The 25,806-nt window shown below is 55.6% G+C and overlaps 9 protein-coding genes across 9 annotated transcripts; 5 read left to right on the forward strand and 4 right to left on the reverse strand.

Annotated features, from left to right (window-relative positions):
- Window positions 1-76: 76 nt before the first annotated feature.
- CABS01_06697 (BRCA1 C Terminus domain-containing protein) lies at window positions 77-2,676 on the reverse strand (the record flags this gene model as incomplete). Its single annotated transcript, XM_060540062.1, has 3 exons — window positions 77-706; window positions 754-2,104; window positions 2,156-2,676. 3 exons carry the CDS (start codon window positions 2,674-2,676, stop codon window positions 77-79), a joined length of 2,502 nt encoding a protein of 833 aa, XP_060403746.1.
- A 677-nt stretch (window positions 2,677-3,353) lies between these two features.
- On the reverse strand, window positions 3,354-5,159 carry CABS01_06698 (GMC oxidoreductase; the record flags this gene model as incomplete). The annotated part of the gene is made up of 1 exon (XM_060540063.1): window positions 3,354-5,159. The coding sequence occupies one exon, from the start codon at window positions 5,157-5,159 to the stop codon at window positions 3,354-3,356; it is 1,806 nt and encodes a 601-aa protein (XP_060403747.1).
- Window positions 5,160-5,909: 750 nt separating this feature from the next.
- On the forward strand, window positions 5,910-7,862 carry CABS01_06699 (cytochrome P450; the record flags this gene model as incomplete). Its single annotated transcript, XM_060540064.1, has 5 exons — window positions 5,910-6,333; window positions 6,389-7,104; window positions 7,172-7,451; window positions 7,510-7,611; window positions 7,678-7,862. 5 exons carry the CDS (start codon window positions 5,910-5,912, stop codon window positions 7,860-7,862), a joined length of 1,707 nt encoding a protein of 568 aa, XP_060403748.1.
- Window positions 7,863-8,089: 227 nt separating this feature from the next.
- CABS01_06700 (short chain dehydrogenase) lies at window positions 8,090-9,549 on the reverse strand (the record flags this gene model as incomplete). Its single annotated transcript, XM_060540065.1, has 4 exons — window positions 8,090-8,268; window positions 8,470-8,755; window positions 8,889-9,173; window positions 9,433-9,549. 4 exons carry the CDS (start codon window positions 9,547-9,549, stop codon window positions 8,090-8,092), a joined length of 867 nt encoding a protein of 288 aa, XP_060403749.1.
- A 1,959-nt stretch (window positions 9,550-11,508) lies between these two features.
- CABS01_06701 (uncharacterized protein) lies at window positions 11,509-12,776 on the forward strand (the record flags this gene model as incomplete). Its single annotated transcript, XM_060540066.1, has 4 exons — window positions 11,509-11,661; window positions 11,710-11,802; window positions 11,874-12,247; window positions 12,311-12,776. 4 exons carry the CDS (start codon window positions 11,509-11,511, stop codon window positions 12,774-12,776), a joined length of 1,086 nt encoding a protein of 361 aa, XP_060403750.1.
- A 1,952-nt stretch (window positions 12,777-14,728) lies between these two features.
- On the forward strand, window positions 14,729-15,802 carry CABS01_06702 (uncharacterized protein; the record flags this gene model as incomplete). The annotated part of the gene is made up of 1 exon (XM_060540067.1): window positions 14,729-15,802. The coding sequence occupies one exon, from the start codon at window positions 14,729-14,731 to the stop codon at window positions 15,800-15,802; it is 1,074 nt and encodes a 357-aa protein (XP_060403751.1).
- Window positions 15,803-17,700: 1,898 nt separating this feature from the next.
- CABS01_06703 (FAD binding domain-containing protein) lies at window positions 17,701-19,602 on the forward strand (the record flags this gene model as incomplete). The annotated part of the gene is made up of 3 exons (XM_060540068.1): window positions 17,701-18,901; window positions 18,965-19,244; window positions 19,314-19,602. 3 exons carry the CDS (start codon window positions 17,701-17,703, stop codon window positions 19,600-19,602), a joined length of 1,770 nt encoding a protein of 589 aa, XP_060403752.1.
- Window positions 19,603-21,609: 2,007 nt separating this feature from the next.
- Window positions 21,610-23,233, forward strand: CABS01_06704 (uncharacterized protein; the record flags this gene model as incomplete). The annotated part of the gene is made up of 2 exons (XM_060540069.1): window positions 21,610-21,680; window positions 21,784-23,233. 2 exons carry the CDS (start codon window positions 21,610-21,612, stop codon window positions 23,231-23,233), a joined length of 1,521 nt encoding a protein of 506 aa, XP_060403753.1.
- Window positions 23,234-23,424: 191 nt separating this feature from the next.
- CABS01_06705 (major facilitator superfamily transporter) lies at window positions 23,425-25,340 on the reverse strand (the record flags this gene model as incomplete). Its single annotated transcript, XM_060540070.1, has 2 exons — window positions 23,425-24,651; window positions 24,876-25,340. 2 exons carry the CDS (start codon window positions 25,338-25,340, stop codon window positions 23,425-23,427), a joined length of 1,692 nt encoding a protein of 563 aa, XP_060403754.1.
- Window positions 25,341-25,806: the final 466 nt, after the last annotated feature.

A 25,806-nucleotide genomic window follows, 5' to 3' on the forward strand; every position in this document is an offset into this window, starting at 1 on the left:
CCATGCCATCCCATGTATACATGTACAATCCAAAGTTACCAACTACCTTTAGCCATCAAGCTGAGCGAAACGAACATCACAGGCTCTTTTGGAAAAAGTTCTTGGCGAGGTACTTCTCGTCAAAGGAGACTTGCTGCTTCATGGCGACATCCAATAGCCAGTCCGCTGCGACGATGCGTGGCTCCATATGGCCCTTGCGCGCCATCTCCTCAAACTTGGGCCAGAGGGACCGCTCGTCGGCACTATTGGAGCTGAGAAGATAGACAGGCTCTGGCGGCGCCCCTCCGTCCTCCTCTTCCGTCGTCGGCTTGATGGTCGTGCCGCTGCGCGCGCGATACAACTTGAACATGGCTCCATTGGCCTCAGCGATAGCTTTGTAGCTTTCGGGTCCGTTGCAGATGTTGTTAGTACAGTACACGGGGACTGTCCACAACAGCTTCCCGAGATTCGCTCTCGCACGCGAGACTGCCGTCTCGAGCTTGACGCCAAACTTGGCTTCGTTTTCCTCGTCCTTTAGGAGGAAGTCGTCGGGGTCAGGAACCTCGCCTCTCTCGAGAGCCTCGTCGATGAAGTTGGACGATAGGACGGTAGGCCCTTTGGCCAGGGTTTTGAGGAACTTGACAGTCCGTACCATGTGGGGAGCGGCGAGATAGTCGCACGGCTTGTCGTCTTGTACTATCATGATTCCCATGTCGCGGAGTTTTCTCTGCGAACTGTTAGCCCGGCAGAAAGAAAGGAATTCAAAAGACTTACCCTCTCTGTATCCTCCTTGGACTTGGCATTAACCCATCTCGTGAAGCCCGTCAGCACGATCCTCATCTCCACATCTGGACGTAATGATTTCCGCTTCTTGGAAGGCCTTGAATCTTCATCCTCCTCATCCACTTCCATTGCCTGGGCTGGGCTTGATGTGCGACCCCTTTCTCTGTCGATTTGGTCTGCGGCACGCTTACCACCCCATGGGCCCTGCTTATCCTTGCTGCGCTTCTTCTCCTTCTCGTACAGCGCAATATCGGGGGCGATGCGTTGTAGGTTGGTCAAAGCCTTGCTTTTGGCGCTTCGGCCTCCAGTCGACATTTCCGAGGGGGTATCATTCTCCTTTCCGCGGCCGCCTTTCTTAGGGCGTATAGGCGTCATGAAGCTGTCGTCGATAGCCTCTTCACTCTTGTCCTCTTGTCTGCCAATCACAACCCCTTCAGCAGGCCCATGCAAGTACGAGTTCTCCTGAGCAGCTTCAAGGATCTTGCGCTTCCGTGTCGCTTGGGGCGACAAGCCCTCTCCACCACCTGGGTAGTACGTTTCTCGCAAGCAATACTCATCAAAGAAGGTCTGCCCGATTACCTCGCCCAGGTTCGTGCGAACGGGGAAATGAGAGTATTTGGGGACAGTAACCCTCTGCATCTCACACTTGGCGTAACTCTCTTCGATCCACAGGTGGTTGACCGTCTCGATGTTCCAATCCTTGGCCGCCTCATATTTCTCACTGCTGCTCCTTGCTGTGATGAGGTGTGTATTCTCGGCCTTCATCGTCTTGGTGTATGTGGCGCCGGTCGCCTTGATCAGATTTTCGAGGTATATGCGAGCGTCACCGCCGTAGTTGGAGAGACAAATCTTGAGACCTTCGAATCCGGGGATGCCATTTCTGGGAACCGGGTAGTGAAGTAGACGGCGGAGCGGAGACGTCCATTCATTATGCGTTATGAGGTGGTAAAGCCACGAGAGATTGCCAATGTCCTTCCCTGACTGAGCAGCCTTGATGTACTGTTCCCCGTCACGATACTGGCAAATAAAGTAGTCGCAATCGTCAACATTGTCGACCACCTTGCCACCGCCATTGTTGATGAGTTGCTTCACAGCTTCCAGTGATCGTGGAGTAATGCTGAGATCCCATGAAAGCATGACATCCTTATCCCGAAATATTGTGGCTGGTTTTCTCGGGCCATCACTGAGATGGTTGGGGTTTGTTGAGGTCGCCCCGTTGAGCTGGTCGTATGTGGGAGCTTGCACTTCGCCTTGGTTCTCATCGTGGCTAAGAATTTCGGGATTGGGGAGCAGATAGGGGCCTTCGGGTATACGTTTGCCAAGCTTGAAGCAATCTTCGAACCTAGTGTATGTGTAAGAGGTGGCTCGAAGCATAAGGACTTTACAGACTTACCAGTGGGGCAATACAATCTTGCAATTGAGACCCTTCTCATTGGCGATGACACATTTAGGATCTTCCGTAGTCAGAGCGCAGATATGAGTGGTCTGTCGTGTCACATCGGCGCCTTCCATGCCGCCCATAGCCAGCGTAGCACCAATGATGGTCTCCTTGTCGATTTCAGGCAGACCAGCAGTTGTGAGGATGACCTTGGAAAAGAACATGCGTGGATCGGGAGAGTATGGCCGGACCTGTGCCTGCTTGTTCTTCTTGACTGATGCCTTGATCCAGTCGGTATTGACGACTGGGATCATAAAGGCCTGGGTCTCGGTGAACTGGGGAAAGTCGATGGTATTGGAGATGATGTGAGAAACCGCTTCGAGTCTGAGGGAGCCATCGCGTCTTGGGTCGAGGACCGTGCCGCCACGACCTTCAACAATGCCGGCATACTCGCTGATTTCTTTGGGAGCTAGGTGGGCACTCGGCACAAAGGCGAAGGTACATTCTGCGAACAAGCCCTTTGCCTGTTCAGCCATGGTGGGCAATCGAGTGAGGCATGCAATTGAGAAGAGCTAAAGAGCTGGCGTGCGTCGGAGTCGATGTCAGGGCATACGCAGGACGATATTCTGAGGTTTGCTGTCGGAGTGTTGTTTGCGCAGAAAGACCGGTGTGGGTGTAGCCTGCAGGCAATTACGAAAGGTGAAGGCGATTTTGACGCGAAATTGTTAGCGACGCGGCCGGGTTGGAGGACGCGAGGTGAGCTCGCCGTCACGTGTAGCTTCCTGGCAAGGTACATTTGTTTGGGTGGTCCCGGTGGGGTGGAGGAAGTACCGGTACTTTATCCATTAAAAGCGCGATAGGAACGCGTTCAAGGGAAGCATCCGCCAACCAGCGGGCCATTTGCCGCAAGCCGCCCATCAATGTGTAGTGACATTCTTCGGTGACATTCTTACCCCAAAACAAACTACAACCTTGATGCGACTACGATGACATTTGACACCATGGACGATGTTTCTGCAGCGAAGTCTGTTTATCAATCATGGCTTTCGAAGTACCTGTTCAAAACCCAATTGCTGCGCTCACCACCTCATGATCCCTGCTTCCATCCCACTCAGGGATAGAACTCGATTTCACCGAAATTCTTCGTTGCTATGATACTTCCAACTTGAATGTACAACTCGAGGCCTTACACCCTATTCATTACAAATGGCGCCTATAGACTCGACTTGATCAAATCGGCAGCCCGCTCGGCGATGCCATAAACGGTTGCCTGAGGGTTGGCACGCACTGTAATGGGCACAATGGAAGCATCAGCCACCCGCAAGCCACGGATTCCATGCACCCGGAGCTTCTCATCTACCACTCCACCAAGCTCCCTAGGCATCATGGAGCAAGTACCCGTGAAGTGATGAGCGCCAACTGCTGTCTTACGCACAAACTCTTTGGCTTCCTCGAGGTCTGTCAAGGCGTTGACAGGGTTGCGCTTTCCGCTCGGCTTCAGTTGACTGCGGAGCGGCTCGCTTGCGGCGATCTTCTCCAGGAGCTGGATATGTCTGGCCAGAACCTCGACGTCGAATGGATGGGATAGGTACGCGGGGTCGATGGCGACCGCGGGCGATTCAAGGGACGCAGAAGTGATATGACTTGACCCTCGCGACAGGGGATGAGCGAGGAGCAGCGCTATTGTGAAGTACTTTTCCTCGCCAGGCGGTGGTGCTGCCATAGTTCCGTCTCCGCTGAACAATGCGAATCCCGGCAACGACAGATAGTACCCCGACGGTTCCGAAGACGACGTCAGGACGGATCGCACGTATGCCTCGAGGGCCTTTGTGAACTCTGGCGTCGCGCTTGTGTTGGGGCCGCTCAACTTGTCAAGAAGTTGAGTGATATCCTTGCCAGCGGGCAGAGGAAGCTGTGCAGTCGCTACAGTGCCGCTTCTCGAGAACGGTCCAGTGCCCTTACCATATGCCTCCATCGCAGCTCCGACGGCAGCCGGTTCCTGACGAATGATGCCATCCATGGTGTCGAGCTCTGGAAGGACCTCAAAGCTTGCGCCGACCATGACGTGGTTCTGCAGGTTTTCGCCGACATGCGGGTTGTCGAGAACGACCTCGATGCCGAGTTTACGAAGAAGCTCCCCGTTTCCAACACCGGATAGCTCAAGAATCCGTGGCGAGTTGAGGGTGCCAGCAGTCAACACAACCTCCTTCTGTGCTGTTGCTGTTGTCGTCTCCCCATCCTTGGTGTATTGAACGCCATCGGCAACAATTTCGCCAGCCTCTGATCTGAAGACAATCTTCTCTACCAACGCTCCGGTCACAACCGTCAAGTTGGATCTAGACTTTGCCGACTGTAGATACGCGCTGCCGGCGTAACTCCTCTGCTTTGTCTCCGGGTCTATAGTGTCCGGTGTGAGACTGCTGCCGACTCCCTGCCCACTTAAGGGGTCACAAGAATCCGGGAAGCCTAGACTACGGATCGTATCTTGCCAGATTTTGGGCCAGAAAGACTCGACGTTGTCCGGCAGAGACAACTTCAGTGGCCCTGTGCCCTCACCAGAAGCGATGGAGTAGGCCTTCTTGGAGGCTTCGTTGAACGTAGGCCAGTCCCAGCTGGGGTTGCCCAAGCTGGCCCACGCCTCAACGTTGGACCGGGTGGTGATGGTAAAGGAGAGGCCATTGAGTGCACCTGAGCCGCCAAGGAGACGACCTTGAGGGACAGCAATCTCACGACCACCTAGGCCATCCTGCAAGCACTTCTCTATCAGTAAACCGGACTCCCAAAAAGCAGCTGCTGTCTGAGAAACACTTACTTGGGGCACCGTTCGGAACTGCCAGTCAGACGGCGTCTTGACAAGACTGGGACCCAGTGCGGGAATATTGACTCGAGGGTCTGCCGTTTGGTCTTCGCCCGCCTCCAGCACTAGGACCTGGACATCTGGGATCTCGGACAGACGAGTGGCAACTACTAAGCCGGCGACGCCGCCACCCACGATGATAAAGTCGTATTTTGCAGCCATTTTGAGAGACGGTATGATGAGTAATGCGATACGAGTGATTCTGCAAAAGCAAAAGACTTCGTTGGAACTTCGGTCACTGTTAAATCATGGCAGGATTCCGAGCCCGAGACGTCTAAGATTGTGTAGGATTGCGGCAAAGCATTAGTCGCCGTAGCGCCGAGCGCTCATCCGGCATCTCCCCCGCGGGCGGCCGTATTGCATCAACATACGACACTGAGCCGGCCAACCGTTTCCGGTACCGTTCAAGCAGGTTCCACTGCAGGGTTGCATCCTTACGACTTTGTTTCTGCATCAGGGGTATGACAGTTTGGGACGTAGACCCTCTCACTTCCCTGGACCCCGGTCAACGACCGTCAAGGGACAACCCAGTCGGTATCCGGATATCAAGGTTATCGGGATGACCCATGATCACCGCGGCGCGATATTCATCTATGTACCTTTGATCAACGAGTACGGCCTCTAGGATAGAATGGAAGACGTTACGACGCGTGCTGGATTACATCCCAGTTGTTGGACACTAGTCAGTTCCTGTGGCATGCTGTTACCCCTCAGGTAACTCACGACAGATTGTCGAGGGATGGACTGGACCCAGCCGTGGATGGCACTAGGCATCATGTCAGGTTTCGTTGACTGCTCGACTGGCGGATGTTTATCGATTCCGGGCTCAGGACGAGTTATCGGCGGTAGACTTCAAGAGAAGAGCGCCTCGAGCTTGATGGAAGTAACCAAGTGCAACACACAAACTTCATCATGAGTGTTCTTCTCGATTCAAGTTACCAAGCCGTCCTGGTCTATGTCCTCGGACTCTTTTGTGGCGTCGCCGTTCACTTCGGCATTTTTATTCACGGAGAATGGCATGTACAGGCTCCTCAGATTGCTCTGGGTCACTTCTGGCTGTTCTCTTGTTTCGCGGCTCTCAGCCGTTACTACAAGGGCTCAGTTGTTGGTGATCTATGTCACTCTCTCTTGATACTATCCGCTGGTTACCTGCCTGGACTTTTTACCAGCATCATCCTCTACAGATCCTACTCCCATCGTTTGTCAACTGCTGGCTTCAAAGGCCCATGGTATGCCCGAGTCACCAAGCTGTGGCACGTCTGGGCCTGCAGAGGCTGCAAAAATCATCTGCTCTTGGAGGATTTACATGAGCAGTATGGAGACTTCGTGAGGACAGGTAAGTAGCCATCCGAAACAAACTTGTCTGAACTCTCTGTTGATAAGTTAGCCAGGGCCCAGTGAAATCACTGTTTTCCACCCAGGAGTCTTCATGGCTGTAGATGGTCCCCGGTCTGAATGCATCAAGTCTGAGTGGTACGACATTCTGCACCCCGATCGTGCGCTTGTGACAACACGAATCAAGCCCATTCATGCTGCCAGACGGCGTGAATGGAACCGTGGATTCTCGGCACAAGGTATTTACCCCATAGATCTTCGGAATCATGAGCCTATCTCTAACGAGCCGTACCGCACAACAGCCCTTGTTCAACACGAGTCAAAGATTCTCAAGTATATTGAGCAGCTGGACGTCTGCATCGAGGCGGATGCCAAAGCGCACGTTGCTTCGGAAGTGCGGAACCTGTTCTTTTGGTTCGGGTTTGATGTCATGGGAGACTTTGTCTTTAGCAAGTCGTTTGATATGCTGCACCAGCAGCAGTGGCACCACATTATCGTGCGGCTGCAGCGTGCTCTCTCGCTGCTCGGACCGTTCAGCCCTGCTCCATGGCTCATCCAGGTCGGCTTCAAGCTGGGACCGCGAATCAGCGTTCTCAAGGACTGGTTCGACATGGTCGCCTGGTGTGAGCAACAGATGCGTGTTAGACTTGATGAAGGAACTCCTAAGCCAGCCATTCCTGATCTCGCCTACTACTTGATGGAGCTGAACGACGGCCAGACTGAGCTCAAGGATCGTTTGCCATGGCTTTATGGCGACAGCTTGCTCGCAATTGTTGCTGGAAGGCAAGTCGATTTCTCCAATCTCGTGGGCGCTCATTTATTGACAAACATACAGCGAGCCGACGGCTGCTGCCTTGATTGGTATCTTCTGCGAGTTGGCTAAGCACCCTGAGCACGCCGAGAAGGTCTATGAAGAATTGAGAGACGTCGATGCTACCAACCTCAAGACTCTCACGAGCCTCCCGCACCTCAATGCTGTCATCAACGAAGGTCTCCGCTTGTACCCAGCCCTTCTCACCGGCGGGGCCAGGAAGACGACGGAGAACGGGGCCACGATCGGTGGGACATTCATCCCGCCCGACACGACAATCATTGCCCCGCGTCACGTTATATCCCGAAGTAAGTAAATTCATAGAGGGTTGCTTTCGTCAGTTCTCAGCTCACACATTATCTACAGGGGAGGACTGCTTCGAGCGCGCCAACGAGTTCATCCCTGAGCGATGGAGTACGCGGCCAGAGATGATCCGCAATGTTGCAGCTTTTGCGCCATTTGGAACAGGTATGGCGATCTTTGTCTTTTGTCTGCTATATGATAGCTTTTGGTCGACTAATCCGTCTCTTGCAGGTCACCACAGCTGTCTTGGCCGTTTCCTGGCCACCGACACTATGAGATTTGTTGTTGCCAGACTTGTGAAGAAGTACCATTTCCGCCTCGCACCAGGAGAGACGGGCAACCGAGTCTTTGACGACGTGAGGGATCAGTTCACCTCTAATCCGGGTCCCCTGTCGCTGTGTTTCGAGTTGAGGTGACTATACTATGTTTAGACAAATTAAGTATGTAGTCACTTAGAGTTTAGCCAAGGTAACCAAGAAGCAAATCGTATCATTTTTCATCTATTTCTACCCAGTGTTCAACAAATGTATCTCCAATGCCGAGGCCCTATTATTCATACGTAAGAACATTGATATATTGGACTATCTCTGGGCGAACATGGTGAGCTACCTATGAGGTTGCTATCGTCTATTCCGGAGCTATCTCAAGCAAGGCTAGTGTATGGCCATCCATTGATACCGCTGGTCAGCAGCTGACCAGATTGGATCGCGCCGGTACCCTTTTTGAGCTCTTCGACGTCCCAGTTGGCCCAAACAGTACGACCATTGAGGAACGCCGCCTCGGGACTTGCTAGCCACACCGTGAAGTGGGCAGGGAGTTGGACTGCAAGCCAGCGCGCGGGATGTCAGCACCTTGTTCGGCCCGCTAGAGCTGCAACGGGAAGGAGAAGCAGGGTTGTTATGAAGGGGATGGAGAGGAAGCGAGTGGAGGGGAGTGTCGGGACGGAGAGGGAAATCTGGGCAGATGGGTGGACAGGGGAGGGAAGGGTCGTAGCCTAGTATGAAAAAGACAATGGAACTGCACCTTTATCCATGGGGAGAGCTTCGGCCTTGGCGCCACTCTTGGTGAAGATGTCGGTCTCGACCATGCCCGGGTGAAGGGTTACCGCGAAGATGTTCGGGTTTTCCGCCGCTAGGAACTCGATGATTTTCGTTTGAGCTAGCTTGGACGCCATGTAGGCGGACAGACCAGGCAAGGCGACTGCCGGCAACGCCGTTGTGCCGGTAGTAAGTGCGACGACGGACGCATGCGAAGGGTTCGCCGTGGGGAGGAACACCTTGCTGACGAGGTATGTTCCTTTGGTGTTTGTCTGTCAGGTCGGTGTAAGTGCTCGGGCCCTCTCATTCACTTTCACTCCCTGTCTCTCTATCTCTTTCTCGCTACCGACTTGTGTAGAGAGAGAGAGACAGAAAATTATCGTCGTTAAGGGTAGTCTGATTTACCTCAAAACTCTGCCACCAGTCATCGGTAGCCGACCCTGCGACGGGCGACGGGCTGGACACATAGCCAGAGGCCAAAACAAGAATATCCCACTTGCCGATCGCGGCTGCCACCTTGATCAACGTCTGTTCGTCAGTGATGTCCACGGCGTGAACATCACTCTGCACAGACGACGGCAAGGAGGCGGCCGTCTCGGCTATGGCGGCCTCTGTGCGGCCCAGGAGACTGACTCGAGCGGCCCCGGCAGCAGCAAAGGCCAGGGCGGTCTCTCGGCCGATTCCACTACCCTATCAAGAGAAGGACACAGCGTCAACAGAGAGGTTCCTAGGTAAGTAAGGTACCCGTACAGATATATTGCGGACACAGAACTGGCGCGATATAGAGTTGTGACGGGGGAGGGCCAAAAGCTCCGATCTTTTTGGATCATGGCCAGGCATATTCGGAGGCGAGAGGTCATCACAGAGGGGCCGTGGACGGGGGGCTGGGCGAGGGTCGATATTCACAACCAGGGGAAAGGGAGAGAAAATTGGATATCGTAGAACTTACCGCGCCTGCCACGATGATCGTCTTCCCCGCCGCGCTGAGCTCCGGGCGGGAGGGCGAGATAGCCTCGTAGGTGTCGTTGCGCCATGTCGGCGTGACGGAGGGCAGAGGGGGTTGCATCTTGACTCCTTTGAGCGATATTGGATTGGGATACCGAGAAGAAGGAGAAATGGTCGAGCCGAGAACGGGAGTATGTAGCGTCAGCCTTGGAAGTGGCGAGATACAAGATTTCAGCGAAGCCAGAGAGCGATGCTGGATGTATGGATAGATTGAGTGAAGCGTGGGGTAGGTAACGGGAATGCCAGAAACAGTCTCGAGCTATCGCGAGCTAGGCCCTGTCTTTTTATCCCCCCCTCTCTCCCTCATTGAGCTGAGCTAAGACTCAAAAGTTCGGGATTTTGTTTACAAACTCCGTGATATGCAGCGTTGCGGCGCAGCTCGCACCGTTGAAGACGCCATGGCTCTGACTAACCGGTTGGTTGGTTGGACGGCGATGTTGCCTGCTCATCTTCTCATGAAGGATGCAGATAGCTGACCGGTAGACAAGCTACTCAGTAAGAACGAGCATTCCCCACCAGCAACTCGGGGACTTTGGTGAAACCTGAGATTGAGCAACAAACTGACACCTGTGCCTTGCATAATCACCGGAAGCGGGATAAACGTAAGCCTCGTTGCAACATCACCATGGCCGTCAAGGTAAGGCAACGTATGCACTCTTCCCCCCCTAGTAGAAGGTGCAGACTGCCAGACAACCCCCGTGGTGGGAAGCATTGCATCCAAACGGGTTAACAAATGCGCGGCGCAGCGGTAGGTGGCAGGTGCTGCTTTGCTGAAGACAGTCTTTGTCTTTCACATGGTTGCTTTTGTGGTTTCTGTGGGACTCGGTCTGCTATGTATGGCCCGTTGACAAGGGTCTCTGAAAGTTTGATATATCAACTTGCAGAAACTCCACTTTGAAACTCACCCCACACCTCGAGACTCTTGAATAGACTGGGGAACGGTTGAACCCCTGCAATGAAAATGGTAGAGCGGGGAGGCCAAGTCTTCTCAGAGTCCCATCATACCATGGGGAGGGAGGACCCTCGTTAGACCGGACAAGACTTTGGGACTGGTAAGTTGTAACTTGGCAAATCCTTGAGGGTTAATGAGGCTGTGGAGTTTCTCTATCACGTACATGACGAGTTCCCGATCACATCTGAGAAGAGGACAGTCATGTGGGAAGAGCATGGTTCCCTATCGATATTACCCACACGTGCAGCAACACCAGGCGGGTGGTTGGTCCTAAAAGACGACGACTGCCACGAACCATTGTCTATTACTATTCAACTATCGCTGCTTGCAAGCCTGCACAGTGACCAGAAAGTGGTAAGTGTTAGAGTGTGAGTGGGGAGGAATGGGATGAAAGAATGCAGTGTCATGCAAGCGCGGAAGTTCAGAACACTCCTACTGAATCATGTCATCCCATCTTGTCTCCCTTCGATCAGATGAGCAGAAGCCTCGCCAGGCAGGCTTACCTACTGGGTTACGTGCAGGAGGAGGAGACGAAGAGGGAGGGAAGCATGGTTCGGCGAAGTAGTGCAAAGTACATTCTGTCATACTTGCATGGCCATCTCTCACTCTCATTCTCAAACTAGTATCAAAGTGGCCGGCAGACACACCAATAAGCTGGGAACTACCGCAGAGTAGGGTGACATCGACTTGTGTCTCATCGTCTAGCTCACCCTTTCGTCCACTTCTTTTTTGGGGATTCCTGGCCGTGATTGATAGACGCGGGAACCACGTTTCGTCTTTGTGGGATGAGAGTAAAAGAGAGTGTGTGTGAGAGGAAGGAGAGGCAAGGCAGGGTGGCGGCATGGCACCCAGCGGCTTCTCGATGCGATGAGCGTCGTTCCCGCACCCCCCATAAGAGATGAAGGCATCCCCCGCGCGTGCTGTGCCGCGAGGGCGGATGTCTATCGGGCTGGTATCCGGAAACTCTCTCTCATTGCTTGTTGGCATTCGAAGCTAAGGCAGTAAACCAGACTGACTGGGCCCAATTGCATTGCACACTTTGAAGAGCAGAAACACATTTCGCCCATTATGCCTGGTGCCGGCTCCAGAGGCATTAGCCTCTTAGTTTGGATTGTTGTCTTCACCGTTGTCGATGCTTCGTTTTTATGTCTGCGAGCTTGGTCAGCGAGGGTGATGAGGAGATCATTCTATTGGGATGACGGGATGATCATCTTCGCCTTTGTAAGCCCATCACTCCTACCTTCTTTGATACAGGACTGACCATGGCAGGCCAACATTGTTGCGCTAGAGGGTGTTGTCATTTGGGCCATTTACAACGGCTTGGGCAAACACACCAATGAGTTGACTCTGGATGAGTATGCTGTTCAGTTCAAGGCAAGTTAGACATCTCATTCCATCTACTTGAACCATCTCTAACACTTGCTCTCTTACAGCTCATCCTCGCCAGTGGTGTTACATGGCTTCTGGGAACCGTCTTCATCAAGATGGCCATCTTGTGGCTGTACACTAGAATCTTTTCCACGGCAAAGTTCAAGCGCTGGTCGCATATTCTCATGGGCGTGACGGGAGCCTACGGTGTCGCGTTCCTTATCCTCTTCATGAGTAGATGCTCGCCCATGTCTCAGCAGTGGGCGCCGGTCGAAGGTGGTCACTGCCGCGATATCACTGTCGACCAGCTCGTCTCGGTGACCATCAACATCGTCGTCGACATCGCCATGACCGCACTGCCGATGCCGGCACTCTGGGGTCTTCAGATGCCCCTTAGGAACAAGATCGCCGTCAGCGCCATGTTTGGCATGGGTTTTGCGTAAGTTGTCTCCTTCTCTTCTCTCTACATAGCCCTAGGCAGTAGCTAACTTTTATATGCCAGAACTATCGCAATCATGATTTGGCGTCTAGTCAACACGGTCACCACCATCGGTGACCTCGACTTTGTCTACAACCTGCACGACATTGGCCTCGTCAGTCTCCTCGAGCTCTGGATCGGGATCATCATCGCATGTCTGCCGACCCTGGGTCCTCTCTTCAAGACCTATGTCAAGCCGGCCGTCTCCAAATTCGGCTCCAAGCTGACGAACCCGTCAACGGACAAGGGCGGCCAGATCAATCTCAAGGACTTGACGAGCAGCAGCGGCGGCCACAGCATCCGCCACCCCCGTCGAACGTATGACAAGCTTGGCGACAATACCTCCGTTGTGGACCTCGAGCGCGCCGAGCTGACGACAAAGTGTCAGTTCTCGCCAGGAGCCGAGGCTCCCAGAGGTAGCAGGCCCGTCATCTATGTTCATCAGGACATTGCGTCGCAGGAGACTTGGAAGCGAGGGGCGCAGGCTTGAGTTCGCAGACTAGGATCGGGGGTTAGGGAAGGAAACGGGGAGTTAAGGCCGATGGATGAAATTCATTCGAGATATGAGATATGTACACTTCTTGACGTACCATTCTACTTTGTAACTATATATTGTTTCTTTGTGTCTTCACTTATCAAAATATTTTCTCATTAATCACCAAGCGAAACATTCGAACGTTCGCATCACATCTTGAAGTCAAGCAGCTTCGAGAGTGTCTCATACATAGTGTTTGCACCTGCAGACATCGTATACACTCTGGAGAGACTTCCGGGAGATTTTCCAATAAATCAGGGCTTTACAATTACTTGCAGCCAGACCTCCCTGGGTGTCCGTGTCGATCACTCCTTCTCGGAAAGCGGCACGCCTGACTCTTACTCGCCCAGCAACGCCCAGACAGCGTTCCTGACCAGAGACATGGGGATCCCGGGAACCTACGAGAAGGGTAGAGTTGGGAGTTGGGACGACAACAACATCGACCCAGCTCCACGGCGAGGGGAGGGGAATGGGGGACAGTCTGTATCACACTATCTGCCATACGCTGAGCCCCATCCCGCCGGTAGTGGGCAGCCAAGTTCATCAAAGGACGAAGGACAAGACCAAGACCAAGACCCTCTTCGTGTTCAGTGACTGATTACTGGTTCCAGCAAGGAAGAAGCTTTTGGTCCTCACGCCTTTTAGAGTTACACGCGTGGGGACAAACTGGAGTCAGGTCGGATAAGGTAACGGGAACTCACAGACGAGGTTCGCGAGCCTTTTTTCTTCAGAGTTTACATCCGAGCACCTTGCGAGAACGACTGGACCCAAGTCAGGGTAGAACGTATCCACATAAAAGTGTACCTGCCTCTTTAATATAACGTTAAACTCTCATTCGCTGCGTGGTCAACACACCGTACACACGTGAGGCTTCGTGAGACCTGGAATATGGGTCGAGATGCAATCAACTTGCACTCTTTTCACTGTTTTCACTACGACATCAACGTAGCACCACCGCTTCCCGATCTGTTATGGATCACAAGAGTCTGGATCGAAACTCGTGTGTCACTAAATGTATCCATAGCTCACTATCCAGAGTCCGCGTACCGGTGGAGAGTGGAACTCAAGGCCATCAACCAGGAATTGGCATCTGTTAGACTTTCACGATGCAGCTTCGTCTTCTTCCGGTTACCAGTTTTCTTGATCCCCAGTCCAGCGGGGATGCTACGACTCTTAAACGGAAACCGCTTCAGGGAACGTTTCCTTGAGGGATCCCTTGCTTTTCACCACGACTTCTGGTTCAAACTCTGGCCTATGGTTGGATCCGCGACCTCTTCCGCGACTTCGTCTGCGATCCGCGAGTGACTGTGTGATTCAATATCGCGCGAGGTATATCGCTTAGCCGGAGCCGGGTATGATCGTTCAGGGGTCACTACATATTGCATATGTATTGCCTGCCGTTCAAGTCACAGCCGTGTAGTGTATCGTCTCTACGCAAGATCCCTCCAAAGTCCCATCTTCAAGGCTTCCGAGACTATGGGGTCTTGAACATGCGTCCTTGACATGACCGGGGCCAGCTTCCAAGTACCGACTAACAATTTTGACATTCGTCGATAGAGGCAAATATCCAGGCTGGAAGTTGGGGGCATCCGGCATGTGTTGTCAAAGGTGGATGAATCTGAATCATGAGAGCGGTGAATGGGTTTCGCCACGAGGCCTCTCTATTCCGAGGCCGACGATGTTGTTGATCATGTCGACGCTCGGCGGGCCTTTATCAATGGGCCGTGATCGCCCCCTTTTTTGATATCAGGAGATGCCAAAGAGGGTCTCTCTATGTCTCTCGTGCTTCAAACCGCAGGTGTCAAACCAAACTGTCGGATCTCAACTTTACAGCATATTCTTCATCTCCTTTCTTGCTAGAAGCCAAGTTCGTTAGCAGACCGCAGGACGGGGCCCATCATATCATCATGCAGCGTTCAGGCAGCCTCGGGGAAAATTGTCCCCTCACGCTCAAACACGCCTCGTTTGAAGACGAGATCGCGTCGAGCAGCACAAAATTCTCTTCCTCCTGCTCCTCCTCCACTTTCACCGAGGTCCTTCGCATACCTCGTCTGATCTGGGACTTTACCGAGAGCAACTTTGCCACATTCGTCGTACCCAACACGGCCTTTGGCCTCCTGGGCGGGCTCACCGGCGCGCCCCTGACCTCGGGCCACGCAGCCACGCTCTCCATCGTCCAGCGCTTCCCTCTGGTGGTGGCCTTCAACTGGTACAGCGTGCTCATCTTCGACCTGGCCAACCAGAGGGGGCCCGAATCCGTGGCCGAGGACCTCGCGAACAAGCCTTGGCGTCCCATACCGGCGGGCAAGGTGACGCCTGAGCAGACTCGAAAGGCCATGCTCGTGGCCATACCCGCCGTGCTGGCCCTGAACTACGTGCTGGACGTCTGGAAGGAGGGCGTCTTCATCCTGATCCTAACGTGGCTGTACAATGACCTCCGCGGGGGCGACGAGCTCGTCCGGGACGCCATCATCGCCGTCGCCTACTTCCTCTTCAACACGGCCTCCCTCAAGATTGCCATCAGCGGCGGGGCAGTAGCAGAAGCAGCAGCAGGGGCAGCAGACGACGTACGCGTACCCATCACCATCACCCACGCCGGGTACGTGTGGGCGGGCATCATCAGCGCGGCCATCCTGACGACGATGCAGGTGCAGGACCTCAAAGACCAGGCGGGCGACCGCGGACGGGGCCGCGCGACGGTGCCCCTATTCTTTGGCGACAGGGTCTCGAGGACGTCGCTCGCGGTGCTGGTCCCCTTCTGGTCGTGCGTGTGCGTCTACGTCTGGCACATCCGGTCGTCGTGGGCGGTGCTGCTGCCCACGTTGTCGGGAGCCATGGTCGTCGCGGCGGTGCTGCGGACGCGGACCCCGGAAACGGACGCCAGAGCGTGGAAGCTGTGGTGCCTGTGGACGGTCTGTCTGTATTCCCTGCCCCTCGTCGGTGACGGTTTCGTGTCGTTGGCGTCGCAGCACGTGGAATGAAGGGGGGCGTGGAGGAAGAGAGACATCACCTGCAGTTTACGGAGTGCGGATTCAGGTACGGAGTAACACAGAGCGAATTGTCATTATTGTGTATGCAGAGTTTCCGTTTGAAGGAGTTGGTTGTTGGAACTTGAGAATCCTTGGAGGCTGTACGAGTCATTCGGAAGATAAGTGACAACCGTACGGGGTCTTCATAGAGCACCGCTTCGGCTAAGAGTCGGCAGATGGACTTGGAAAGAGATGCTGCTATCTAGTATCCTTGAACCCTTGATGTGCGTGATTCTTTCTGAAGTTGGACAAGGATCACGAGTCAAGCGCTGGCAGGGAGCGGGCCGCGGGGGGCCAGGATTGCAAGCGCGGCGCCAGGGGCGTTACTTGACTTTTGCGTGTGTTTTGTAAGTAGGCTAGTACGGATAGATGAACCGTCGTAGCTCTAAGCGTATCCGTACATAGTAAACGGTGGTTAAAGACGCCGTGTAGAATGGGAAATTGACTCGTCGAAACTCCAAAGCGACTAGGGAAACAGCGCAGCGGGAGGATCACTTGGCTGCCTCCCTTCCCCTCCTTCGTCCCTAGTGTCGTGAGCAACTAGTCGATGATCGTGGAGAGTTGTCTTTTGACTCAAGTGATTACGGAGTAGTTGGGTTCGACCTCATCAACTTGCCAGGTAACAAGGTACTTGAGAAGGGTGTTGTTGCACGAGGTTGTCTTCGGCCGGACCATTGGTTTCCGTCCGGGCTCGGGTGGCGTCCGTCGACCCGGAGCACCCGGGGTACACCCTCCACGGTGCCTCCACGGTCCCATTGCTGCGCAGTGCCCACCTTTACAGGTCCTTGTAAGTTGTTACCGCACACGTAGGATGAACGGTTGACACTTGACAGGCATTAGTCCCAGTACCGCCCTCATGGTTGCGGGCGGCCGACCTCTTCAGTCTGCAGTCTGCTGAATGTAGTTTGCTGTGCAGGAACGGACAGGACGTCGTTCGTTTCCACGGGAAATCTCCCCTGCAGAGTCCCCCAGATATGCACGGCTGTTAGTCAGTTTAGTGCGGCTTTCTCAACTTCTTGCTGCCAAACCTCAGACGGTCCATGGATGACGACGGCTCATCCTTGCTTGCCAGCAACCGTTCGTGTCAGGGACAACCCCTAGATGAGAATACCAGCGATACTACCTGCCTATATTAGCTTTACATGAGTTGTGCTTGCAATCGTCGAAACCGTCTCGCCAAGTTCCAACAAACGCGTGATTAGTCCCCGCAACTCGAGACGGCGAATGGAGTTTACCTGTAGGCGTTGGCCTTTCCGGAAGGTTGACATTGAGGTATATTCCTATTCCCCCTCATCTCTCGGAGCCATCCATCGAATCGAACTCGCGACCTCTTGGCCCCGGCCGACCCCTTGAGGCTTCGAAGGAGGGACACGCGGCAACCCGTCCCCATCTTGTCCCATTCCGTCCAACCTTTCCACCGATTCTCATAGCCCTCCCGGCCCTTCTCAAGGTCTCGCAGGGTGAAGAGTCAGGCACATGCTTGGTTCACCGTTCGGGGGCCCTATCTTCTCAATAGCTTAAAAGTTTCCTTCCCACAACTGCTCGCGTGGGCGGCTAGTATTCGTGGGCCATCGTAGTCAATATTGGCATGGGTGGTAATCAAACTATCGTCAGCTTCCTGGCTGTAACCGGTAGTCTCATTTCGTGTTGTTGATGCCTCTTGGTTCCGTCGTTCGCGACCTGCCTGATAAATATGTAGCATCGAAGCGCTGGTGTTGCATCGTGAGAGAGGTCTCTTTCTCTCCTCACCTCCAACCTCCAGTCGTTCTTTCTCACCCTCCCTCCCTACCTCCCTCTCCTCTCACTTTGTGTGACAGCAAGTGATTGTGACCCCCTCACTCTTTTCCAAAATGGTGTCTCTCCTCAGCTTGCTCTACCTCGCGCCCGCGGCGGTCTCGGCCTTCTCCATCGGCCGGGCAGGACCGGGCGCCGGCATCCGACCGGGAGGCCCGTTCTTCGGCGGCCACGACATCGCACAGAGAGCCACGGACTGCCGCTGCTTCCCCGGCGAAGAATGCTGGCCGACGGCGGCCGAGTGGTCGGCCTTCAACACCACAGTCGGCGGCCGCCTCATCGCCACGATCCCCATCGGCGCCGTCTGCCACGACAGCACCTTTGGCGCCTACGACGAGGCCAAGTGCACAGCCCTGCAGAACAGCTGGTCCGCCTCCGAGACGCACATCCAGACCTCGTCGTCCGTCATGGCCGCCTTCTTTGCCAACCAGAGCTGCGACCCGTTCCTCGCCAAGACGGACCGCTGCGTCATCGGCACCTACGTCCAGTACGCCGTCAAGGCCGCCAGCGCCGACGACTACGCAAAGACGATCCGCTTCGCGCAGGACTACAACATCCGCCTCGTCATCCGCAACACGGGCCACGACTACCTCGGCAAGTCCACCGGTGCCGGCGCCCTCGCGCTCTGGACGCACCACCTCAAGGACATTAGCGTGCTCGACTACAAGTCCACGGCGTACACGGGCAAGGCGCTCAAGCTCGGCGCCGGCGTCCAGGCCGGCGAGGCCCAGTCCGCTGCGCACGCCCAGGGACTCGTCGTCGTGGGCGGTAACAGCCCTACCGTCGGCATCGCGGGAGGCTACACGCAGGGCGGCGGCCACGGGCCCCTCGTCTCAAAGTACGGACTCGCGGCCGACCAGGTGCTTGAGTGGGAGGTCGTCACCTCCGGCGGCAAGACACTCATCGCGACTCCGACCTCCAACTCGGACCTTTACTGGGCGCTTTCCGGTGGCGGTGGCGGCGTCTACGCTGCCGTCTTGTCCATGACCGTCAAGGCCTACGCCGACACCATTGTCTCGTCGGCCAACCTGACTTTCACCAACTCTGGCGTCACGGACGATGTGTTTTACGGCGCGGTGACGACCTACCTCAAGACCCTCCCTGACATTGTCGACGCCGGTGCCGTCAGCATCTGGCTCCTCGCCTCGGGTGTATTCCAGATGCAGCCTACGACTCTGCCCAACAAGACTAAGGAGGAGCTCCAGGTTCTGCTGCAGCCTACTCTCGACGCTCTCGATACTGCCGGTATCACCTATGGTAAGTTAGAGTCCTGAGCCAGAATTTGGAAGGAAGACAGAAGGATAATAACACATGCCGCAGACTTCAACATTGGCCAGTACACCAACTTCCTCGACAGCTACAACGACATGAACCCGGAGCCCGCTGTGACCGAGTTCAACATCGGCGGCCGTCTCATGCCCCGCACCCTCGTCGCCGACGACGCCTCCGCGGCCAGCCTCATGACCGCGCTCAGAAGCATCCTGGACAACGGCGGCATCATCTCGGGTCTCACCATCAACGTCGCCCGCGCCGCCAACGCCGTCGCCAACTCTGTCAACCCGGCCTGGCGCACCGCCCTCTTCTCCGCCGTCGTCGGAACGTGAGTCTTGTCTCCCTCTGCTCTCTCACCCTTGTGAACAGCGTAGTACTAACACGTTTCATGATAAAGTGCCTACAGCCGCACCGACTTCTCGACCCTCGTCTCGGGCCAGACGACGGTCACGGACACGCTCATCCCTGCCCTCAAGGCGCTGACGCCCGGCGGCGGCGCGTACCTCAACGAGGCGGACCGCAACGAGGTCGACTTCCAGTCCACGTTCTACGGCAGCGCGAACTACGCCAAGCTCAAGGCAATCAAGAAGCTCTACGACCCTTGCAGCACGTTTTACGCTCTGACGGGTGTCGGCAGCGATGATTGGGAGGTGCAGGGCGACGGCCGCCTCTGCAAGGCTGCGTGAGTTGTGAGCAAATGAAGGACGGTGATGAGTAGAAGAAAAGGAGGCACTCACATTTACTTTTCTTGAATTATCGCGTTTTCGTAATTTTAATATCAATATGAATTCGTTCAGTGCCTCAATAATGGAGTTCCTGGAATGGCTTTCTTGTTGATGAAGTGAGATGGATGTGAAGTGAGTGAGTTGCAGTGAAGTGAGACGTTTCAACCATGTTGATCATTCTCAAGCTAATCGTGGACCAATCAGGCGTGAGAAGTATGACGGATTGAGCAATACGTTTTGCAGAGCAATTAAACCAATCATATCTTCTCTAGCTCCTCACGTCGTTTGATCAGCAATATCTCGCTTATGACACCTAACTGAGGGAACAATCAGTTGATTGAGTTGATTGAGTTGATTGAGTTGATTGAGTTAATTGAGTTGATTGAGTTGATTGAGTTGATTGAGTTGATTAAGTTGATTGAGTTGATTGAGTTGATTGAGTTGATTGAGTTAATTGAGTTGATTGAGTTGATTGAGTTGATTGAGTTGATGGAGTTGATGGAGTTGATGGACCTTGTTTAAGGTATAGTGGGAATGGCAAGGCGGTAAGAAAGCTCATGTGTCACACCCTCTAGATAAGCACCGTATGTAAGGTAACCGAAATCGTAAGTCCTTGAACAGAGCAAGGTTTTGAGTTGCAATCTATCCTGTTTTTCCATTGCAATGGATTCCATCATGGTCTCTAAGACGAGGCAAAGTCAAAAGGTCGCTGCAAGCAACTAACTAGGTAGCAAAACCCCTTAGTGCCTGGTCTTCATCACACGTCTGCCCTTTTCAGGCTCTACCCGCCGCCTTGCGAGTGTTACTCACGAATACTTCCTAGGCCCGAGACTCGACCGCCGACCAGGAGGCATTGAAGGACGACTTCAAGATGCCCGACATTTCTAACATGTATTGCGAACACCTTCAACAATCCATCGATATCACTGTCACTGGTGACACCCGTCAGTTCAACGTCCCTCGCGCGTGCACTTAGCACGCCGAGGCAGCTTGTGGAAAGGCCACTTCCGGTGCCCACTGTGCTCGCCTTTATAACGTGCTCGACCCATGACGGATCTCGTCTCTTGGCCTTTTGAGGAAGTTTTCTCTGGATTACGAGGCATTCAAGGCGAAAGAGGGCAATATCGGCCCTTCCAAATAGCCAAAGATAATGCTCACTCATGTAACAAGTAAACTAGCTGTCGCCTCCAATTTCTGCATTATCACGAAATCCCGACCGGAATCTGGACAATCCCTTCGCATCCGTATTCGGTTTCCTCACTCATCATTCGGCTTGCTCGGCTCATTTTCGACGCGGCAAACACCACAAACCAATGAGAAACCGACCGCGGGATTGGCCCTTTGGGACCTGCATACCGGGATCTGACGGGGCTCGTCATTCGCTGACAGTCCAGATCTCTCAGTTCTTGGGGTGCGCTGATCAGGGTGGCACCATCAGGAAGTCGTTGTCCCGGCGCATGTTCACGGGGGTTTGTAGGTGTCGTTGACGTATTCAACATGAGCTGCGCCTCATTTCTCGGACGTTCATGGTGAACGACCTACGGTAAATGATTGAGACGAGAGACCGGGCCCCCGGAGGACCAGACGCTCCCGGGGACCCGCTGAGACGGCGGGCGGCCGTTGCCCTGTGGCACACACCACAAGTTTCCCAAATAGGCAGTGACCTCTCCAAGGTACCTAACTAAGCTTCCCGTCCCGCCGGCGCCGCGCCCACCCCCCTTTGACCTGTGACCTTTGACTTTCCGTCTGAAATTTGTACAAGTCGAGACTCACCGCCAAACATCCCACCACCACCACCACCACCACCACCATCAATTCCCCCCTCAACGCTCGCTTCTTCTCCCTCTCTCTCTTCCTCGTCATTCGCTTACCCCGTGCGCAGCCGTCGAACACGGGGATCTCCTATATTTCCTCCATCTACTCGTATTTTGTAATCAATTGAGCAAGCCACCTCTACAGCAAACAAACATGATCGCAGCGCCCTGGGATAAGGTCCCTCCCCGCGAACAGCTCTTCGTGCTGGTCACCGGCGCAAACAGGTGAATCACCACAGCCCGCCCCTCCAGCCTTTACCTTTTCTTTTTGATATCTACTTCGACTCTACCTAGACATACAGTAAGCTGACAGGCAACGTCAAACCAGCGGGGTCGGCCTCGGCATCTGCGAACGCCTCATCGACGACTTCCTCGCGACCCGGCCCCTAACCTCCCACCTGATCCTCATCCCGACCACCCGCTCCGTCCGCAAGTCCCGCGAATCCGTCGAGTCCCTCCGCCAGCACCTCCGCCGCACGGCAACCACCTCCCCGGCCCTCCGCTCCCGCGCCGGCTCCTCCTACTACGACCCCGACGACACCCTCGCCCGCGTCCACCTGCTCTCCACCCAGCTCGACCTCTGCGACCTCCCCTCCGTCTACGCCTGCGCCGCCAACCTCGTCGCCGGCACCCTCACCGACCCGACCGACCCCGTATCGCCCCCGCGCGCCTACAAGATCCCCCGCCTCGACTCCGTCATCTTCAACGCCGGCTTCGGCGGCTGGACAGGCCTCGACTGGGCCGGCCTCTTGACAGACACCTTCACAAAGGGCCTCCTCGCCGTCCTCACCTGGCCCTCCTTCAAGCTCGCACGCCCCGGCGCCGTCCTGAACCAGCGACCCGTCCGCTCCGACCTGGTACCCACAGACTCCCCCGATAACCCCCTCTCCCTAGCCTCCGCTTACGATACCAAGCCCTCCTCCCCCGTCCTCGGTGAAGTCTTTTGCGCAAACGTCTTTGGCCACTACGTCTTTGCCCATGAGCTGCTACCTCTCTTGAGCAGAGCCACACCCGAAGAAACACCAGGCCGCGTCGTCTGGACGAGCAGCATCGAGCCTCAGGCGCGCCACCTCCGCCTCGACGACTTCCAGGGCGTCGAGACGGAAGGGCCCTACGAGTCCTCCAAGCGCCTGACGGACGTGCTCTCCCTGTCGTCCCACTTACCCGCCACGCAGCGCATAGCACAATCCTACTTCACACCCGAAGACCCCCAAATCGCGCAGCGCCTACCAGTTCGTCCTTCCTTTTATCTCACGCACCCGGGCGTAGTCGCCTCCAACCTCTTCCCCGTGCCCTTCCCCTTTATCCTCTTTTGGGCTTACAAGTTTGCGCTCTACCTCGCCCGCTGGCTGGGCTCGCCCTGGCACCCCGTGACGGGGTACAACGGCGCCGTGGCGCCCGTCTGGATCGCGCTGCAGGACGACGAGACGCTCGAGGAGCTGGAAGCGAAGAAAATAAAGTGGGGGTCCGCCGCGTCGTTTTCGGGACGGCAGGACGTGAAGAAGACAGAGGTGGAGGGGTGGGGGTGGGAGGGCGCCGTCGAGGACCGCGAGTCGCTTGCGAGAGATCCCGCGACGGGCGTGCTGCGGAAGGCTGTCGGGCGGAATCCGGGCGCGAGGGACTTGACCAAGGAGCAGCTTGTCGATTTCGAGGCGTTGGGGGTGGATGTCTGGACCGAGATGGAGAGGTTGCGGCACGAGTGGGAGGAGTTTCTCGATATTCGCGGGGAGGGCGTCAACGGTCACAGTCGCACCAACGGCCATGGCAAGTCTGGATGACTTGGAAATCTGTCTCGGAACACGAGTCATGAGATGGGAAAGACGTAAGACGGTTTGTTTTGAGAAAAAACATATAGGGGGGTATCCAAAATTAACTATATAGCACAAAAGACTAATGCCTAATTACCAACACGACAACAACAAGTCACTCTAACACTACGCATGGCATCCATACCGCGACCAGAGCTCATCTACGGATTCGTCGTCTGTCGCGTGCTCTGCTCATCCGACCTCACGCGTCGGAGACTGACCCTATCGCTCCGCCCAAACAAGCCCAGACACAACGGCAGCGGCACGATGGCGAGCGCGACAACGGCCTGGAAGACGAGCGCATTCTTCATATTCTTGGGCGGGTTCGCTCCGGCGCCCGCCTGCAGCGCGTCGGAGATAATGATGAAGACGGCGCCGAGGAGTTGTCCGCCCGCCCAGGCGATCGTGCTCGTTACCTCTGGGCTCACCGGGTGACTCAGCTCGATGAGCAGCTCCAGCGCGACGGGAACCAGGGAGAAGGACGCGGCGCCCAGGACGGCGAGGACGACGTAGGGGCCGGCGATGTCGCGCGTCTCGGGCATCCAGATGAAGATGAGGTAGCACAGCCCGATGACGGGGACGGCCACCTTGATGGCGGGGATGAATTTCTTGGTGCGGTCCAGGATCGGGGACGTGATTGCGGACGCGACGAGGCCTACCACGATCAAGAGGGCGCCCGCGATACCCGCTTCTTCGTCTGTGAAGCCGTAGGGCCCCATCATCTGGTTCAAGAGGGAGGAGATGGAGTTGAAGAAGCCGACGTAGAAGGCGTAGGGGATGAGGATGAGCCAGAGCTCGAGGGAGCGGGAGACGATGCTGAGAGAATCCCGGATGCCGAGCTTGAGGGTGCGCGAGGAGGGCGCGACGGGGGTGGGCGGCGCCGCGGGGATGAAGAAGGCCGGCAGGGAGGCGACGGTGGAGATGACGGCGACGTAGAGGACGCCGGGGGACATGTCCTGCGGGTCGGCGACCCAGAAGGGCACGATGAGCTGGCCGAGGGCGGCGCCGAGCGGGTTGGCGAGGGAGGTGAGGGCCGTTGCGGCGACGCGGCCGCGGTTGGTGAACCAGAGGTCCGAGTAGCGGGTGGGCGCGGCGAGGACAAAGGGCTGGGCGAGGCCGGTGAGGATCTGGCCGAACATGACGACGCCGTAGTTCCCGCCCGTCGGGGAGCGGGAGTGGCTGCCGGCGAAGCGGATCCAGTTGCCGACGAGGATGAGGGCGGCGGCGGTGATGAAGGAGGGTTTGGGGCCCATGTGGAGGATGCGGATGGTCAGCGGGAAGATTGCGACAAAGGCGAAGAGGAAGGCTGTGGAGAGCCAGTTGATTGCGGATTCGGAGACGCGGTAGTAGGTTGCTGCGTTGGAGGCTACGGGGGCGAAGGTGAGCCACTGCGGGTGGTTTGGTGTTAGTATCTTTGGTCTAACTGTGATATTGAGGTGTTGGTGTTTTGGTGGTTAATGCAGGACAGGTAGCAGGAAGTGATTGGTCGTCAGCCTTGTTGACTATGTGCTGTACGATCGATGGTGGCTTGTCTGATGCAGGTACCCTCATACCCTTTTGCGATTCGTTTTTTATAGTTGACAAAAAGTTGGAACAAGATATTTCGACTTACATCCCACGAGACAATGATGTTGAGCAACGTCAACTGCGCGAGACCGAACCAGCGGCGCTTATACGTGCGATACTCGACGGCCGTTCCCTCGAGGACGCTATTGTTGTCGCCGTCGATACCACCACCAGCGACACCACCCGCCCCCGTGATGTCGTTGTCGCGAGACCGGGAGTCCACATCGCGGAGGTGATACTCCTCGTCGCCGAGCTTGCCAAAGCCGGAGCCGGGGTGGGCGTGGTTCGGCATTGCCGTCGGGGCGGCGGCGTGGACGGGGGATTCGAGAGCGGCGTCGACGGTAGCGGGGTCAGGGTTCGCGGCCGTCTTTTCGTTCTCGTTTACGCCGGTGTGAGGTGAGGTTGTAGTGGTGGTGGTGGTGGTAATGTTGTTCGCGGTGTCGTTGGTGGGAGGAGTGGAGTTGTCGACCGAGGGGTCGTTCTCCTTCTTCTGACGGCGGGAGAAGTGCATTTTGTGTGTTAGTGTGTACCGGGTCCCAGGTGTCTTTTAGTGGGCGCGAGCGCCAAACGGGCCAGAACTTTTTGCGCGCTAGGGAGCCCGATCTTTCGCTGTAGGGGGGCCGTTGGGCGTCGCAAGTTTTCCTGAGACAGCGGGCGAGTGGGCGCAGCCACGGAGCGCTGGGTTCGCCCGGGGCAGGTTGTGGACGGTGGATTAGCGGGCAGGCGGGCGGGAGATTGGCCTAGGCGTGTCTTGGCAGGGAGTCCTTGACTTTCGAGTCGTTCCACGCTTTTATCCTGCGGGATGGATTGTGGACTTGTACGCAGTAAAGCCTGTGATTGTCGGTCGTCGTCTCGAGTTCCTCTTATTTCCTCCAAGGCTCTCCAACACTGCGTGGAGATGGGACGGAGAACAATGCGCTGGGTTGGGGAGCAGAGAAGAGGGTAACTGGATAAGCCCGCCCGTAAATCACGAAAAG

The sequence above is a fragment of the Colletotrichum abscissum genome (genome assembly GCF_030869225.1).
Source record: "Colletotrichum abscissum strain IMI 504890 chromosome Unknown Scaffold_14.1, whole genome shotgun sequence".
Lineage (NCBI taxonomy): Eukaryota > Fungi > Ascomycota > Sordariomycetes > Glomerellales > Glomerellaceae > Colletotrichum > Colletotrichum abscissum.